Raw genomic sequence first — 18,455 nt, 5'->3', positions numbered from 1 at the left:
GGCAGCTTCATGCCATTCACATCGAGGGGCCAGCTGATGATTCCCACCATTCGGGCATAAGACTGGTGCCCAGGCAGAAGTGTCCTCAAGATTTACATTTTCACGCTCCTCAGTCAGCAGGGGCCTGCATGGTTTCATGTGTGTCTCAGCTCCTGAATCTACATGATGCCTGTTAGGAGTTAAAATCCAGGCTTGGATACATTCATTGTCCTTTCTATTCCGGACAAGCCCTAAAATGAAACATAATCTAATTTATTTGATTATCAGTTTGATAATTGCTTTTCTTTATTTACGGGATTTTGATGTCTTCCTTAAGGTCGTGAGATCAAATTTAACCAGAGATAAAATCTCAGCCATTATCTTAAACTGTCGCAATGGCAAAGAAAGAACTACAATCAGCATGGTCATCTGCCTGATTCTGACCTGGCACATTAATGTGAGTTCTAACATTTCTACAGTGCACTTTTAGATTTGTCTGTTTAACATATATATTTCTTTTTTGTTGATTATTGTTTGGAAGCAGAAAGGGCCATCGATGTAATACAATAGCTACATCTCTCATTGTGGCCTGGATGTTTATTAGACTTGAGCTAATACAGTTTTTATTTAGAATTGTTTAAAGCTTGATTTAAAAAAAACACAAAAAACAGTGTGCATAGACAAAAGAAACAGAATTTAACCAAACAGTCTAACTCATTGTGAGCTGTTCTATCATTGAGAGGCAGGAGATCAGGGGCAAAATTGAGTCTTTACTGTTCAGTTGTCTTGCTTTCAATGTCTTTTCTACAGTGGTCTTGGGTGGTGCAGTGGTAGTGTCCCTGTCTCTAAACCAAAAAGCTCTGGGCTCAACTCCCACTTTAGGACTTGATGGGCAAGGAAGGAGTTTTTGTATTGTGGCCAAACAGGTTAAGTATCAATTTGTAAATACTTCTAATATATGGCAATGATAGGTGGTGAGAGTGGGAGAGATTCCTGGTCAGCCATGGGTTGGAAAGAAATTGGAGCCTCTACCATCACTAACCATAGCTCCAGACTATGACATGCATGTAAAAGTGTATGTTGCCTCAGCAACTTGGACTCCTTGGCGACCTGTTGGTTTGATGGCTGATGTAGATCAGATTGATGCCAATGGAATGGGATTTGATCCCTGCTTCATGCTGGGATGGATTTGGGACCTACTCCTTGCCCTATCCATGGCAAAGATTGTAGTGCTGTGGGTTAGACCTGCCTTTGGGCAGAGAACTTAAGAAAAAGAGCGATCGTCTTGGTGTAGCTGTTGCTAAGATTGTGTTGGCACCATTGATAGCTTGGATTGAACTTTCTTCTTGTGTGACAATACACTAGCAGCAAATTATGCCTACATTTATTTGTATTTGTGAGCATACATTAAAATAAATGAAAGACATTTTTGGGGGCAGTGAATTTGAAAAGTGATGGTTAGATCTGATTGGGTACCTTAATATCTGTTGTGTCAGCTGTGGCTTAGTGGTAGCACTTAAGTTTCCGAGGCAGAATGTTGTCGATTCAAATCTCATTCCAGAGATTTGAGCATGTGCTCTAGGGTGAAACATCAATGGAGCGCTGGGAGAGTACTACACAGTTGGATGTGTTGTCTTTTAGGTGAGATGTTAAACCGAGGCTCTATTTGCCCTCTCAGGTTGTCTTTACTCTTTCATAGGATGTGAGCAATGCAGGCTAGGCCAGCATTTGTTCCCTATCCTGAATTGCCTTTGAGAAGGTGGTGGTGAGCTACATTCTTGAACTGCTGTAGTCCATGTGGTGTAGTTACACCCACAGTGCTGTTAGAAAGGGAGTTCCAGGATTTTGGCCCTGCGACAGTGAGGGAATGGCAATATAGTTCCAAGTCAGGATGTGAGTGGCTTGGAGGAGAACTTGCAGGTGGTGGTGTTCCCATCTATCTACTGCCCTTGTCATCTTGTAGATGGTAACACTGCTGCCCCTATGCGTTCGTGGTGGAGGAAGTGAATGTTTAAGGTAGTGGTTGGGCTGCCAATCAAGTGTTTTGTCCTGGATGATGTTGAGATTCTTGAGTTTGTTGGAGCTGCACTCATCCAGGCAAGTGAAGAGTATTCCATTACACTCCTGCCTTGTGCCTTGTAGATGGTGAACAGGCTTTGGGGAGTAAAGAGGTGAGTTACTCGCCTCAGAATTCCGAGCATCTGACTTGCTCTTGTAGCAATATTTATATGGCTGGCCCTATTCAGCTTCTGATCAATGGTGACCCCCCCAGGATGTTGGTAGTTTGGTAGTGCCACTGAATGTCAAAGAGAGATGGTCTTTGCCTGGCACTTGTGTGGCACAAATGATATCTGCCATTTCTCAGCCCAAGCCTGAATATTGTCCAGGCCTTGCTGCATATGGATATGGACTGCCTCGGTATCTGAGGAGTCGTGAACGGTACTGAACATTGTGCAATTACCTCTGACCTTATGATGAAAGGAAGGTCATTGATGAAGCAGCTGAAGATGGTTGGACCAAGGGCACTACCCTGAGGAACTCCTGCAGTGATATCCTGGGACCGAGATGATTGACCTCCAACAATCACAACCATCTTTCTTTGTGCTAAGTATGACTCCAACTTGTGGAGAATTCACCCCCTAATTTCCATTGACTTCAGTTTTGCTAGGGCTCCTTGATACACACTCGGTCAAATGCTGCTTTGATGTCAAGGGCAGTCACTCTCAACTCACTTCGGGAGTTCAGCTCTTTTGTCCATGTTTGAACCAAGGCTGTAATGAAGTCAGGAGCTGAGTGGCCCTGGCAGAGCCCAAACTGGGCGTCAGTGAGCAGGTTATTGCTAAGCAAGTGCTGCTTGATAGCACTGTTGATGACACCTTCCATCAGTTCACTGATGATGGCGAGTAGACTGATGGGGTGGGGTACTTGGCTGGGTTGGATTTGTCCTGCTTTTTGTGGACAGTATATACCTGGGAAATTTTCACATTGCTGGGTAGATGCCAGTGTTGTAGTTGTACTGAGACAGCTTGGCTAGAGGCGGGGCTTGTTCTGGAGCACAAATCTTCAGTACTGTTGCTGGAATATTGTCAGGGCCCATAGCCTTTGCAGTTGTCAGTACCTTCAGCCCTTTTGTGATATCATGTGGAGTGAATCGAATTGGCTGAATGCTGGCATCTCTGATGCTGGGGACTTCAGGAGGCCTGGTGCATACAAAAGATCCCATGGCACTATTCAAAGGGGAGCAGGGGCATTTGCCAGTGTCCTGAACAATAGTTATACCTCAGCTTGAGGTGTCTATTACTTTCCCAATTCAAAAATGAAATACTGTTGGAAACTGAAATGAAAAGAGAAAGCGATAAGAATATTCCGGAAGTCAGGCAGCATCTGTGGAAAGGAGAAACAGAGTTAATGGCTGGAATTTTCCTATCTCCCCATAATTTCCATTGGAGAAGCGGGAACTCGGAATGTTCCCAGCTGATGAATGGGGTGGGCCGTTGTGCACAACCATGCGCTCCCGCCTACTTAATCACGCACGCGTGTGGTTCATGACCACCTCGTGGTGGGGCGGCAGGAAGTCTTGCGGTAGGAAGTCTTGTGGCAAGAAGTCACATGCCACCACCCACCCGCCCCCCACCCCCCCACCAACCCCGTCATGTCCAAGTGCCACATTTAAAAGGCACCCAGGCAGCCAGTAAATCAGCATGCCTGAACTTCAGAAGGCACGAAGTACCGGCCCCACGCTTCAGCGATGCCTCCCTGGAGACTCTCCTCAGGGCCATGGAGGACAGGAAATGTGTCTTCTTTCCCAGGGATGGGAGCAGGTGGCCTATCCAACTCACCACACCAGTCTGGGAGGAGGTTACCATGGTGGTTAGTGCCAGAGGGGTGCAGAGGAAGACGGGGAGGACTGGCCTGCAGTGCTGGAAATGGATGAATGATTTAATCCACGTTGCCAGGGCAAATGGACCTGCTACACTCTAAACACACCTCAACATTTTTCTGAGTCTGGTGTGGGATGTGGGCATCAATGGCAAGGCCAGCATCTATGTTGCCCATCCCAAAAAGCCCTTGAGAATGTTCTTGAATGTTGCCTCATTGTCCCACTGCAGTCCATATGGTCTGCTGGTAGGGAGGGAGGGGTGGGGGGGTGATGTTGGAGTGGAGGGCAACTTGCAGATGCCACTGATGCCATGTCTCTGCTGGCTTGTCCATCTAGCTGCTAGAGGACCTGGAGGGGGCTGCCAAAGCAGCCTTAGGGACTAGCAACAGTGCATCATTCACATAGCACACACAGTTGCCACAATGGGTCAGTGGTGGAGGGATTGAATGTTGAGTGTGCTGGATGGGGTGTCAATCAAGTGCTCTGCTTTGTCCTAGATGGTGTCCAGTTTCCTGAGTGCTGTTGGAGCTACATTTATCCAGGCAAGTGTTTAGTATTCTCTCAAACTCTTCAATTGTGCCTTGTGCATGGTGGACAGGTTTTGGGGAGTCAGGAGTTCATGTATTAGCCACAGAATTAGCAGCATGCGACCTGCTCCTGCATCATAGAAATGCTCACAATCCACCTATCTATCTTTCTGCCGGAGAATACAGCACACAACAGGAGAAAGGGAGAAGACAGGAGGGGGCATGCCCTAGATCTGGCCCCTCACACAATTCGAACAGCAGGGGAGGTTCATGACCAGGCCTGTGCTGAGGGTGAGGTTGGTCTCCCCCAAGCACCCAATGAGGAAGCATGCTTAATCTCTGAAAATCGGAACCTGAGGGTGATGCTGTGTGAATGTAGGAGCCAGACTAGGTTGTCACTCATTCTCTATTTCCTCCATTCCAGGTGCCAGCAGCAAGTTGGGGAGGCCAGCCCCTGCTCCAGTAGTAAACACCAGCCGCCAGGACAGCTCTGAAGATGACGAGCACTTCTTCATACCTGTAGAGCTGTCACAGCATTCACCTACAGCCTCCACTGGCCCAGAGACACACATCTCGGTGGATGATGTATCTTGGTTAGGTTTAGGCTCACACTCTGGTGGTCACTTCACAGATGTGTCCACAGCAGGAGCAGGCAGTGAGAGCCAAAATCTCTGGCACTCAGAGGACTGCTAGACAAGAGGGCTCCTGCTAAGCCTGAGTCAGATGATGAACCTCTGGAAGCAGCCATGGAGAGGATGCTGGAGTATCAGAGAGATGCAGGGGAACATCAGACAGTGGTGTCAGAGGCCCACAACAGAGTGGCACATGAGGCGGAGGAGTGAGTCTGACACTGACGCATGGTTCCAGTATCTGAGTGCATGGAGGTCTCCATGGGGAGGAATGCGGATATCATGGAGACCCTGGTCCAGCAGAATGCGGAGTTTCTGCCGGATAAGCGCTCTGACCTGCACTTCATCGCTCTAGCCACGGGTAAGTTTGTGCAGTGGCTAGGCGAGAGAGGGACAGGGCACCTTGACCTCCCTACAGGTCTCTTACTTCTCAAGGAGTCAGGAAGGATCCTTTGGACACCTAAAGGAAGGAGGAGCATTAGGTGGACAGCCATGGGGCTTCCTCCCAGGACACTCCAAGGGTGTCCATGCATTTCGAGACCCCTCCGGCTGTGATTCCATCAACTCCAGCCTCTGACACCGCTGAGGATGCACCTGCCCCAGAGCAGGAGACCCAAAGAAGACCGGGGCCCTCCAGGCCCCGCAGAGATTGCTCACCAAAGTCATCACTGACAAGAAGGCATAGTGGTCAGCAGGCTGCCTCCACCTGTGCTGCAGATATTGGGAAAGCACCTGGATGTAATGGTGGTGTAAGGAAGATGAAGAAGTATTAAATTAACACTGGTGACATGGGTGTTAATATGGTATATAGTTTTAGCACCCTTGTAAATAGATGAATCATTTCACTTCATGGAGGTATCCTAGGATTTTCTTGCTGCTGCTTGTGTTATTACTTGTGTGCACTCCCCTCCCTTCCAGGGAGACTGGTCTATGTCCCTGTGAATCATAGCTGCATAACCCTTTGCTAAGGCTCATGCAAGCCATGTGCGAGAAGCCTCCCACTCACACTATTCCCCATCCCTTTACTGCCCTCTAGACCCTATAGAGAGACCTTTGCCTTGTCAGGATAGGTTATCATAGGTTCTCCTTCATTGTCCAGCTGAGCTTCAGCTCTACCTGATGACCCTCCTCCCACCAAGAAGTTTTTCTTTTGGACATTGAGGGCTTCGACTTCCTAATCTGCCTGTGCCTCAGGATGGTGTGTGTTACCTTCCAGAGTCCAACACCTTTTCCCCTCCTCTTGTAACCCACTCCCTATACCCCATCGCCATCGACGCTCCACACCCCATCCCAGTGTTAGCTTCAGCTCCTCATCAGTTACCTTTCAAATGCCTTCTGTCCCTGCTGAGTCCGCACTTGTCACAGTGCCCATGCTCACCCTGACTCTGCTCTGTCCCAGATTGGTGTGAAAATTCTTATCCCTGAAAATGAACCCAACGAGAACTACTCCTGCCAGACCCAGACACTCACCCTCCCACCCTACTACATCCCACCACCCCCTCTCAAGTCACGGTACCCTCCTCCCACCAGTACCCCCGGTTCACCATCTACCCCAAGATTCCAACATTGGCAGCTCTGACCCCTCCCTCTGAACAACTCCCGTGCCCCACCCACCAAGCCTTCCTGCTTCCTGGTCACCGGCGCCACCCCCCACCACGCCAGGTTTGTCCAGTCACGAACTGGACCGGCATGAATTCCCGCTGTCGGAGTGGAAGATATGCCGGGGCGGGAGTAATGATTCCGGTCTGCTGCTGTTTTAATTAGCATCATGTTGTGTAAATTCAGCTCTCGACGAGCTTCAGCTGAAAAGCGACTTGTTGCATCACTAGAGACCGGAAGCTCCCGCTGTCATCTTGCTGTTTCTTGCCAAGGGGAACCCGATTTTTTTCATCCCAGCGTATTCTCTGCCCTCACCGGGAGGGGAAATTTCCAGTCGGTGCATCAGCTCTATGACCTCTGGCGTATTTTTTCATATAGTTTTATATTCTCCATTTTCAAATACATATCTCATCATTGTCAGTTTCCCTTCATTATCGAGATGGCCATTTCTTGCGTGCAGAGAGTCACCTGCTTGCATTTTTAACATGGGGCAGAATCATCCCAGATTTGCACTGTGCAGTAGCGGGGGTGAAAAGCGATGTTTTACCTGCTGGCCGCAGTGGCAGGTTTTCACGCCATATTATCCTCTTCCCGGCACGTCCTACCTCATTAATAATGCCTTCATGATGCCCTCAGCCAGACAGTCCCTCAGCTCCATCCAGGTTCTCACCTCCAGCCAAGAGGACTCCTTCTCCATTGATGAGGTGGGAATAAGCAGCCTGGAAGACCCATCACAGCGTTTACCCACATCCTCCACCAGAGCAGAGACACATACCTCGGTGGGACCTCGATTTAGAGCAGGCTTGGGTTCACAATCTGGTGGTCACCACATGGATACGTGTCTGCAGCAGGAGAAGGCAGGTTCAGCAGAGCACCTGGCACTCGGAGGACTGCTGGGGAACAGGCATCTGTGAGGACTGAGTCAAATGACAATCTGCTGGAATCGGCCTTCCAACTAATCGCGGAGAGTCAGCAGAATGTGGGGGAACACCACTCAGAGCAGTCGGAGGAGTACGTCCACCTGCCCCCTGATGAAGTGGTGTCCACACGTGCGTGCATAGAGTTCTCCATAGGAAGGATGGTGGATGCCATGGAGACCCTGGTCCAGCAGAACGCAGAGATGTGTGTGGTCCTGCACTCCATCACGGTGGCCATAGGTGAGTTCCTGCAGTGGCAATGCAAAGGGGAAATGGGGCACTCGATGTCCCTCCAGGTGCTCCTTCCCCCGCAAGGAGTTAGACCGGGGCCCTTGGGCACCTGAAGGGAGGAGGAATGGCAGCTGGACAACTGGGTCATCCACTCAGGAATCTCAGAGATTGCTCCCCCGAGTCCCCTTTGCCTGTGACCACTTCAACCTCGTCCTCTGTTACTGCAGAGGGAGCAGCCAGCCCACAGGAAGACAGCCAAAGCAAGCTGGGGCTCTCAAGGCCTCGGCTTTCCGGAGGACCCAAGCTGAAGTTATCAGAGGCAACAGGGCCAACCATTGCACAGGCTGTCTCCACTCCTGCTGCGGATGTCAGGGCAGCACCTAGAAGTGGTAGGCCTAGAAAAGTAAAAAATATTCTGATCACACATGGCTGCACAGGGGAACATATTCTGTCATTTTATAACCTGAAAATGTATTAACTTTCACTGAATAATGTGTAAAGTTGTCTTTCAGCTTCATTTATGGGTTTCGCGAGTCGTCCCATTGCATCGCCCTGCCCCCCACACTAGTAGTTCAGCTATATGCAGATGGATCATGAGTGATTCTGGAGGGAGATGTGTGTATGTGGCAGGGCCTTTTTGAGCCTTGTGCAAACACTTTCCCACGCACGCAGAGCCTTCATCCATCACACTCATCTCAATGTCCTGAGCATTTTCAATGCTGCCTGCTGGGGTTCTCTCAGTTGTCCATCTGAGCTGAGCTGCATCTCCGCCCACCCACTGATCACACTCCCAATGCAGCACCTGTGCCCATCCAACACGAGGCTCGGCTCATTTTCAATTTTGACAACCATGGTTGCAGTCAATTATATTGTTAACTCCCCATCCTTTCCCCTCGCCCGGTTGCTCATGCCCTTTCCCCCATCACCATCGACCCCCTGGCATCACCTTCCACCTCCCCACCATCACCTACCAACCAGAAACCCTTTCTTTCAGGGATCTCCAGGTGAACATGCACATTCCCTACCTTACTGAGAATCCCACCCCCATCCATATTGACCTCCCTGACCTCTTTCTTCCCACCTCCAGGGTCAGTGCCTGCCTCCAAGTCCCCACCAACCACCCTCGCTGTCCCTCCTACTGTTACTGACACACCCACCTTCAGTTCGCTCCCCAGGAAGCAGTCATTGACTCCACAAACCCTTCCATTGCATGTTCACCTGGACATCCTCCCCCTTATTCCCTCCTCCACCCTTACTCCCTCCCTCCACCCTTACTTCCACCTCCACCCTTACTCCGTCCCCCACCATTACTCCCTCTTCTCCCTGCATACCTCCCCAACCTCCGAACTCCCTCCCTTATGCCTTCCTCCCCCCTTACCCCTATCTCCACACTTGCTACATTCTCTCATGTTACACCCTCCTTCCCAATACTCCTCCCTCTCCCGTCCCAACCTCTCTTCCCCCACAGACACCTTTGTTCTCCCCGTCCCAGCCTCAACCCCTCGACACCTTTGTTCCCCCACTGCAACCTCATCCCCCCGGTACACCTTCCTCCCACACTCACAGCTTGATCTCCCTCTCCCCCACCACCGATCATCTGGCGCAGCCCATGGCCAATACTGTGATGTTCCGAATCAGACCCAAAGCGTCAACGGAGACCTCCCACTTTCTGTGAGCTGCTTTGCGGTGGAGCCATGTGTACGAGGATCCACCCAGCATGCGATGCATGTGTTCCTCCAGGGTCCGATAGCTGAGGGGTCCAGCATCATCATCTCCTCGGATGTCAGCGCTCTGAGCAAGCCTTAATAGTAAGTGCCAACTTCTGCATATCAAATTTGTCCAGACGTGTTCTGGACCGGTGTGATTTCCTGCCGGTATAACAGTACATCAGGAGTGGGGGTCGATTCTGGTTGGGCTTTACTTTGCATTCCATTATCCAGATGTAAATCGAATTCACGCTGGCCTCCAACGTGATTCATTTTCCATCATGGCGGACACCATCGGATGATCCCGCTGTGCTTTCACGCTGGCGTGAAACCGATTTCTGCCCCTCCTGCCAAATTGTCTCCCCCACCCGCCATTACTCCAGCTGCCAATGGGACCGGATGATTCCGTCCATGATATGGAGCCTGATTGGGGATGTGCATGGTGCCCCACTGTACAGGCATGGATGAATTGTTTGATTTTGTTGGGACTGCCCCGTCTTGCTAGCTTGCCTTCTGCCCTTAGCTGCCTGTATTCTTTGCTATTTGAAGGAAGCAATACAACTACTTAATATACTCCCAGGGAGTTCTTTCTTGTGCATTTTTCTAACAGCCCATGGTGGACATGCCACATTTCCTGAGCATCGTCTTCAAGGAGCCCTTGAACTTTAATCTCTGCCACCTCTTAGATGGTGTCCAAGTTGAAGTTATGAATATATGACTGTCTTAGAAATGTTATCATCAGACATACATACCATCTGAGCTGATCCCTGGTGCTGAGTGTTTTGATTCTAGACATTTCTACTCTTTGAAATATCTGTGTTGGGCACTTTGTCCTCCCATTTAACATCCATGATGTTCTGAATGCATGTTTTGAGAAACCTGTCCAACCACTTAATATGTCTGAATAGGTAATCCTTGTCTCACAGGCATATAGAATAGGTATTGTCACAGCTTTGTGCACAGCTAGTTTTGTTGTAAGTTTGGTATCTCATTTCTTCCACAGTCTTTTGCATAAGTGGGCAAGTGCTGAGCATGTCCCTCCATTTCATTGTCAATGCAGGCATTTCTGGAAAATGTGCTTCCAAGATAGGTGAAGTTATCTACAACTTGTGTCATTGATAGTTATAATAAGTGGGGTGTAGTCAAAATTTGGTGGTGGTTACTGGAGTATTTTTGTCTTGCATAAGCTGATGGTTAGCCCTAGTTGTCAGACACTTTTGAAAAACAATCCATGATCCTTTGAAGGCCATGCTCAATGTGACATGAGGGCACAGTCATCAGCAAACAGCAATTCCAGTATCGTCATCTCTGATATCTTATTTAAGGAATTCAGTCTTTTCAGGTTGAAGAAATTGCCATCTGTTCTGAATTGGATTAATATTTCATCAAATGCCCCAGAAAGCACGGGAGCAAAGAATATACCGAAGACCACATGTGCCACACCCCTGCTTTACAACATTAGAGACCAGTATATTCATCACAGTCAGAGACTCTGGTCGTCATTCCATCATGAAACTGCTGTGTCAGATTTACAGCTCGATTAACACATCCAAGTTTGGCTAAGACTTTCCATAAGGCCTCTCTTTTTATTGTGTGTCAAAGGCCTTCTTCAGGCCAACAAAGGCACAGAAGAATCCTACCTGCTGTTTGCAGCATTTCTCTTGGATTTGCCGGAGGGTGAAGATATGTGGCAAGTACCCCTGCCTTTCCTGAACCCACTTTGACTTTTTGGCAGTACACAGTCTGCTATGCGGAACTGTTGAATAACAATTTTGCTAGAATCTTACCAGTTATCACAAGAAGTGAGATCCTTTAATGTTGTCACACACAGATTTTTGTGCTTTTTCTTTGTGCAAGTGAACAATCATGTACATATCTAATTGCCTTTTAAGTGACATGATAATCTTCGAACGTAATGACTTGTGGTAAAGCATTCCATGTTTAAAACACCCTTTGTGTGAAAGTGTTTCCTCTAACTTCCCCCATTAGCCTTCCAGCAATAATCTTTGCTCAGATTGACAACCCAGTTGTTGCCTTCATGGACTTTATGTTGTTGCCGGTTTATCAACCTATTGGGAACAGTCTTAAACTACTTAGCCTCTATTTATTCTAATCCTTTCAAACATTATTATTTTTCATGTGGACCGTGTTTGAAAACAGCGTGTCTGATACTTTTTGTCATATTATGTAATTTTTGTTTAAGCTGAATTAACTTCAAATTAGATGACTTCTTTCCATAGGGATTTCCAGAGCCTTTTGTAGAGGATATTGTAAGCATTCCTGATGCCAAGTACACAAGGGGGGAGTTTGAGGTAAGAAGCTACAATATTTCTGAATATGACTGCGCAGAAGATTGACAATTTTTACAAATGTATAGATTTGGAGTTGAATTTTCATAGGTCAGGCTGATATCAAAGCACTTTGCTGTGATTTTCTGATCTGTGTTGGTGACTCACTGGTAGTTGCTCACCACTGATAAATCCTTGGAAGCTTTAGGCTGTAAAGATCTAAATAAAGGCATCTACGCTGCTATTGAAAGATGGATTATGATACCATTCCTGTCTCCTGTCCTCCAATGGAGGTGTTAACCTATTAAAAACAAACCAGTTAATGCCTGTGTTAAAATGCAAGAACAACCACTTACATTTATTTAGCACCTTAACACTCTAAAAAGACACAAACCACTTCAGGGGAGCATTTTCAGAAAAATCTGACGCTGAGTCACATAAGGAAAATTTAGGACAAGCAACCAAAATCTTGTCAGAAAGGTGGGTTTTAAGGAGTGTCTTCAAGGACCAAAGTGAGGTAGGGAAGCATAGATATGTAGGGAGATAATTCTGGAGCTTTGGACCCTTGCAGCTGAGGACATGATGATCAAGAGTGGGGCAAAGAAAATCAGAGATGCATAAGGGAACAGAATTGGAGAAATGCAGAGCTCTAGGGAGGTTTATAGGGCTGGAGGAGGATATAGAGGTAGACAGGGGTAAGGTTGTGAAGGGATTTGAACACAGGGATGAGCATTTTAAATTAAATGTATTTCTGGGCCCAGAGCAAATATAGGTCAGTGAGCAGAAAGAGTTGGGTGAATGGAATTTGGTGTGAGGTAGAAAATAGCTAGCAGAGTATTGGATGAGCTGAACTTTATGGAAGATAGAGGATGGGAGTCTGGCCAGGTGAGCATTAGAAGAGTTGAGTTTGATAGTAAAAAAATTATGGATGATGGTTTCAGCAGCACTTAGGGTGAGGCAGGGGTGGAGATGTTGATAGAAATATGTAGCCTTCGCATTGGAGAAGACTTAAGATCAGTAGTTCAGCTCAGAGTCAAATAGGAAGTCTAGTTTGTGAACAGTCTGGTTCATTCTCAAACAGTGGCCAGGGCATGAGTTAGAATCAATGGCTAGGGAATGGAGATTGTGGAGATTGTGGCTAAGGACAATGGATTTTTGCTTTCCCAATACTTAAATTGAGAAAATGTCTTCTTATCCAATACTGGATGTCCGACTAGCAGCATGGCAAATCAAAACGGTGGAGGGGTTACAAGGTGGTGGTGAGGTAGAGCTCAGTCTTATCAGTTTACAGAAATCAGACATGTTTTCAGATGGTGTAATCGAGTGACAGTATGTAAGTGACAAATAGGAGGAATTCAAGGATACATCCATGGGGGACTCAGAGCTAGCTGTACAGGAATGGGAAGATAAGTCATTGCAAGAAATTCTTTGGCTACAACTCTATAAATAAGAGTAAATAAGAATGGAACCAGGAGGGGCAGTCCCATTCAGCTGCACAACAGACAGGCATTGGAGGAGGATCATATGGTCATTCATATTCAAGATTGTAGACAGGTCAAGAAGGATGAAGAGTGATGGCTACAGTCACATAGAATGCAACTTGTGACTGCCACAGTTATTTCAGTGCTGTGGCAGGGCTGTAAAGACCACAATGCTCTAAGCATATATTCAATTTGGAGGGGTTTGTTTGACAATGCTTTTATAAAGGAACAGCTTTAAAGGCAAAAGGTTGAGTATGTGGAATAAAAATGAAAACTCAGCTTAAAAAAGTTTGAGCCTGAATCAAAGGTCATAAGGCAAACTTACCTCTACAAGTCTTGGAAGGAAAACATAGAAACCAGAGTAGGCCATTCAGCCCCTCTGCATTCTCTGCCAATCAGTTATATCATATCTGACCTGTATCTCAACCACAGTTTTCCATCTTTGCTGCATTAATATTGATACCCTACCTAACAAAAATCTATCTTAGTCTGCAAAGCTTCAATTGATCTAACGCTTATGTAGTATTAGTGTGTTCAGCGTTGATAGGGTTAATGTGTGGGACTGGCGAGACAGTACTATCTACATGATGATATAAGAAATATGACCAAGAGTCTAGAAAGAGGATGCTCATGGCTTGACTGAGTAACACCTGACCTTGTATACCTGTAAATAGTTATGTTCCTCCAATAAACCAGTTACTGTTTAGACATATCTACGACTGGAATCGTCTGCTCCCATTGACAGCAGGCATCATGGCATGTGTGAGCAGACAATATGGTGAGAATGCCAAAAATTGATTTCACACTGGTGTGAAAGCACAGTGGGATTATCCGATGGTGTCCACCAAGGCAGATCGCAAATCCCGCTGGAGGCTGCCGTGAATCCAATTTGCATCCCGCAAATCTTCTCGCAACACAATCACTGAAAAAAGATACATTGATGATAGAAATACACACATCGGCTGTTATTAGGATCATGTCACCATTTGGAAGTTTTATGTCAGACATCAATGTAAAATATGGAATGAGGAGTCACATGATCTCAAAGCCAAAATGTCTGAAAATATGAGTTAGTTGGGCTGAATGACCTCCCTCAATTGCGCAAGCCCTTGTGACAGGATTTTAGGCCAGATGAGGAAAGATAATATTTTACAATTGGGTCACTATTAGATTGTAAAGTGATCATATTGCAAGTACAGACCAAAAGAAAGTATGCCACCTATGATCACACATCTGAAAAACTATTAACAGCATGCCTATGATTGGCTGTACAGCATGTGGTCAAAGTTCGTCATTGGTACAAAGTCAGAAAATGATACCCTAAGCTTAATTTTTTATGTATCTCCAACTATATTTCCCTCAGGCCATTCTTAATCTGGTTCATCTTCTTCCAAATGGTGGTGAGATGAAGAAGGAAGTGGACTAGAGCTCTTGATGCAGTGAGTGATTCAGTGACTCCCATGATGCATCACCTAAGAGAGCTCATTGTCAACACTTATAAGAAGGTAACACTTGACCTATCATTTGTATATTCCAAATGGGGCTGTGTCACTTACTACCAACAGAAAATTAATATATTTTATGTGTTTATTTTTAATTTTCTATTATGGTGACAATTTATTCAATGAACATATTGGGGTTGATTTTCACTTCCTTTGCCAGCATTAGCATTTTGAAAGGGGCCTATTCCCCGGTGCCTAAAGCACCTGCCTATTTTAGGTAATTAATCCTTTTTGATAGGGAAATTGGGACTTCAAAATCATGGGGCCTCTTTGTGCTACTGAAATGGATGGTTGATCAGTGTACTCCCCCAGTCTGTCACCCAAAAGCCAAAATGTGACAACATTTTCTGGTTATCTATAGTTGGAGTGAATGCAGAATGATTGGTGATTTTGCACAGAAGGTAGATTGCTAGATCCCTCTGAACCTTGGGACTCTGCAGTTGTTCTCTGTTTAAGTAATACTTTGTTTTTTAATTCTTCCTGCCAAAGTGAGCAACTTCACATTTTCCCACCTTATACTCCATCTGCCAGATTTTAGCAGGCTCACTCAGCCTATCTGTATCTGTCTGCAACTTCTTTATGTCCTCTTCATAACATACTTTCCTACCCATTTTTGTCAGATGGTTACATTAATGCTAAACTTGAAACATTACTTACAGTGATTTAATTACACTGTCAGAAAAAGACAAGATAATAAGGACATAGGAAATAAGAGCTGGTGTAGGCAATTTGGCCCCTTTGAGGCTGCTACTCCATTCAATAAGATCATGGCTGATCTACCTTAACTCTACCTCCCCACATTATCCCCATATTTCTTAATTTCTCTTTTACCTAAAATGTATTGATCTCAATCTTGAATATATTCAATGACTGAGCATCCACAGTGTTCTGAGGTAGAAAATTCTGATTCACAACATTTGTATGAAGTAATATCTCCTCACCTCAGTTCTAAATTGTCAGCTCTTTATTCTGTGACTATGACCCTGTCTTCTTGATTCCCTGTTGAAATGGTGTTGATTACAGAACGTGTCTGATAAAGAAGCCTTTGTACTCTTCTGTATGTTAACAGCAAGCCTTTATTAACTACTTGTAACTATATACATATATTGGGTAAAACATACAAGCAAGGAGTACTCCATTTTTAGGTCTTAACACGTCACTGCTCATCACTACACTGATTCTAGGTTTGGGTCATATGCCTTCTTACGCTACTTTGTGGTCAGTACTGTACTCAGTCCCACAGTAACCCTGTATGTGTCCAACCCTTAAACTGTACCTCCCCCCAAATTTTCATCCCATGGATACATAGTTACATTAACTTACTTTGTGTCTTACATTGTTATTAATTTTGTGCATTTACCTTGTTATTTCTGTTTTAATTCTATTTCAACATTATTGCAGTTACTGTATTAGCATTATTACAACGTTCTCACTTCTTCTTACCCTATTAACCACCCCCCCTTCAAGTCCTTGAATTTAGAGGTTCAGGCAGTCTGGAGGCATTATAACCCTTCCACATCTTGTTCGTTGTTCTGTCGGAAGAGTGGTACACTCTGATGGTTCTGGCTCTTGTTGGTTTGGAGGGTGACTGGCATTTAAGTAATGATTTCATTCTTTTCTTCCATTACTTTATGTTGAACCACACTGGTCAGTTTGGCTGTTGCGTTGATCCATGGTTCCTTGAGTGAGCCCAAGTGGAATTAGAAGTATAGAATTGTGATCCATGTTAAAGATGTCTAAAGTTTGTGTACAGCTTTAAGGTCTTACAGGCTTTCAAGATGGCATCGCTGTACACTGCAGTACCAAGGATTTCCTGCAATTGCTGGTTTTGGCAGGCTCTGCAAATGGTGGCAGGGCGCATCTGAAAGAAAGTTTTTAACAATGGCTGCATGGGTCACCTTTCTGCCGACTTATTCTGTTCAGTGATTTACTGTTGCGAGTAGCAAGACATTCAAATTCAACACACGTTTGCTGTTTTACAAATCAGACAGTCGCGACATTCCCAAGAGCTGAGTAACTTAATTATTTATTATTTTTTTTAACTCAGAGGCCACGTGTTGAGGCTCCAGGTCAGGGACCGGGCTTTATTGATGAGTCTTTGTTCAAACGGCGCTTCTGAATCTGGATTAGTAAAATGGGTTCTCAGGACCAGCTGCAGCCTGGAACTTAAAAAGATTTGGCTAAGTGCTGCCTCAGGGAGATCAGCGCCAAATTTAAAAATGGTCAGGGAACAGAAACAAAATTTTCCTGACATGCCCCCTCATGTGACACTGTCACATGAGTTGGGACATGTCCGTCACTTTAACTCTAACCTTTACTAAATTTTCAAAAACCCTCATGAAACCTCTTCCCATCCGCTTTTTCTGAAGCCCGCCAGGGCTCCCAACCTGCCCACCAACCTTAAGGTTGGACACGCAGGTCCATTAATTAAGTCAATTACTTTTTAAATGGCCTCATTTGGCCATTGATAGGTCAGCGGGCGCACAGCTGCTTCGGCTGTGCCTCCGCTGACCTGAAAATTGAAATGACGTGGGGTGACATCGGGAGTTCCGCCCGACGTCATCCCATGTCATTTTACGTGTTGGCGAGTGGGCCCCAGCCCCCGCTCGCTGACCTAAAGATTCTGGCCGTAAGTCTTCATTAACTGCTTGTAATGATATACATATATATAGTAAAGAGTATAGGCGAGGAGCTATCTCCATGTCTAGGTTTTAACATGTCTCTGCTCAACACGACACTGACCCTAGGTCTGGGTCATATGCCTTCTTACATCACTGTATGGGCAGTACTGTACTCAGTCCCACATTAACCCTGTATGTGCCAGATCCTTGTACTACATTCCCCATCTAGGGAAACATTTTCTCAGCATCTATCTGAAGAATTTTATGTATTTCAATTAGATCTCCTCTCTCTCTTCTGAACTCCAGAGAATATAGGCCTGTAGAAAACTCAATCTCTCCTAAAAGGATAAACCCCACTTCCCAGGAACCAGTCTAGTGAACATTTGTTGCACTATCCTGAGGGCAAGTATTTCCTTTCTTAGGTAAGAAGACCAAAACTGCATACAGTGATTCTAGGTGTGGCCTCACTAATTCCCTATACAATTGTATTCAAACCTATTTATTCTTATATTCCAATCCCTTTATAACAAAAGCTAACAAAACATTTCCCTTCCTAATTACTTGATGTAACTGCATGTTAAAATTATGTAAGTCATGTACAAGGACATCCAGATCCCACAGAATGCAAATATTTCCCAATCTCTCGCCGTTCAAAAAATATTTTGCTTTTTTATTTTTCCTACGAATGTTGATAACTTCACACTTCGCCAGGTTATGTTCCATCTGCCATGTTCTTGCCCACTTACCAAATCTGACTGTATCCCTCTGTAGCCTCTTTTTGCTTCAGCTTCTGTTTTTGCTTGTGTTGGCACATCTGTATTCTGTCAACATTTATAAATGTGGTTAGCGCTAGCTGAATCAGGCATGACCCACTGACGTGGTAGTTATGATAATGAAAACTTATAATTGAATATACTTATAAAGATGAGTCTTGAAGGTTTCAAGTGATGAAGTGATGGGGCTGTGGCTATTCCTTTTGGCAAATTATTCCACTGTGAAATTGTTCTTGGTCTGAAAGATTGCTGGTACACTGTCTTGGGAACAAATGGTGTTTGTAGTTTGTGCAAATGGTTACCTCATGTTTTGTTATTGCTG

The 18,455-nt window shown here is 45.6% G+C and overlaps 1 protein-coding gene across 1 annotated transcript in view; it reads left to right on the top strand.

Moving 5' to 3' along the window:
* The window catches only part of LOC121276753 (paladin-like), a 115,217-nt gene that overhangs the window by 37,321 nt on the left and 59,441 nt on the right, over positions 1 to 18,455 (top strand). Inside the window, 4 exon segments of the mRNA XM_041185299.1 lie at positions 295 to 436; positions 11,709 to 11,780; positions 14,601 to 14,660; positions 14,662 to 14,742. Coding sequence (XP_041041233.1) covers positions 295 to 436; positions 11,709 to 11,780; positions 14,601 to 14,660; positions 14,662 to 14,742 — 355 coding nt within the window.

This window comes from Carcharodon carcharias, chromosome 4, assembly GCF_017639515.1.
Source record: "Carcharodon carcharias isolate sCarCar2 chromosome 4, sCarCar2.pri, whole genome shotgun sequence".
In the NCBI taxonomy this organism is placed as follows: Eukaryota; Metazoa; Chordata; class Chondrichthyes; order Lamniformes; family Lamnidae; genus Carcharodon; species Carcharodon carcharias.
Note: the sequence above shows the minus strand (reverse complement) of the source record. Positions and strands in the feature narration are given on the sequence as shown.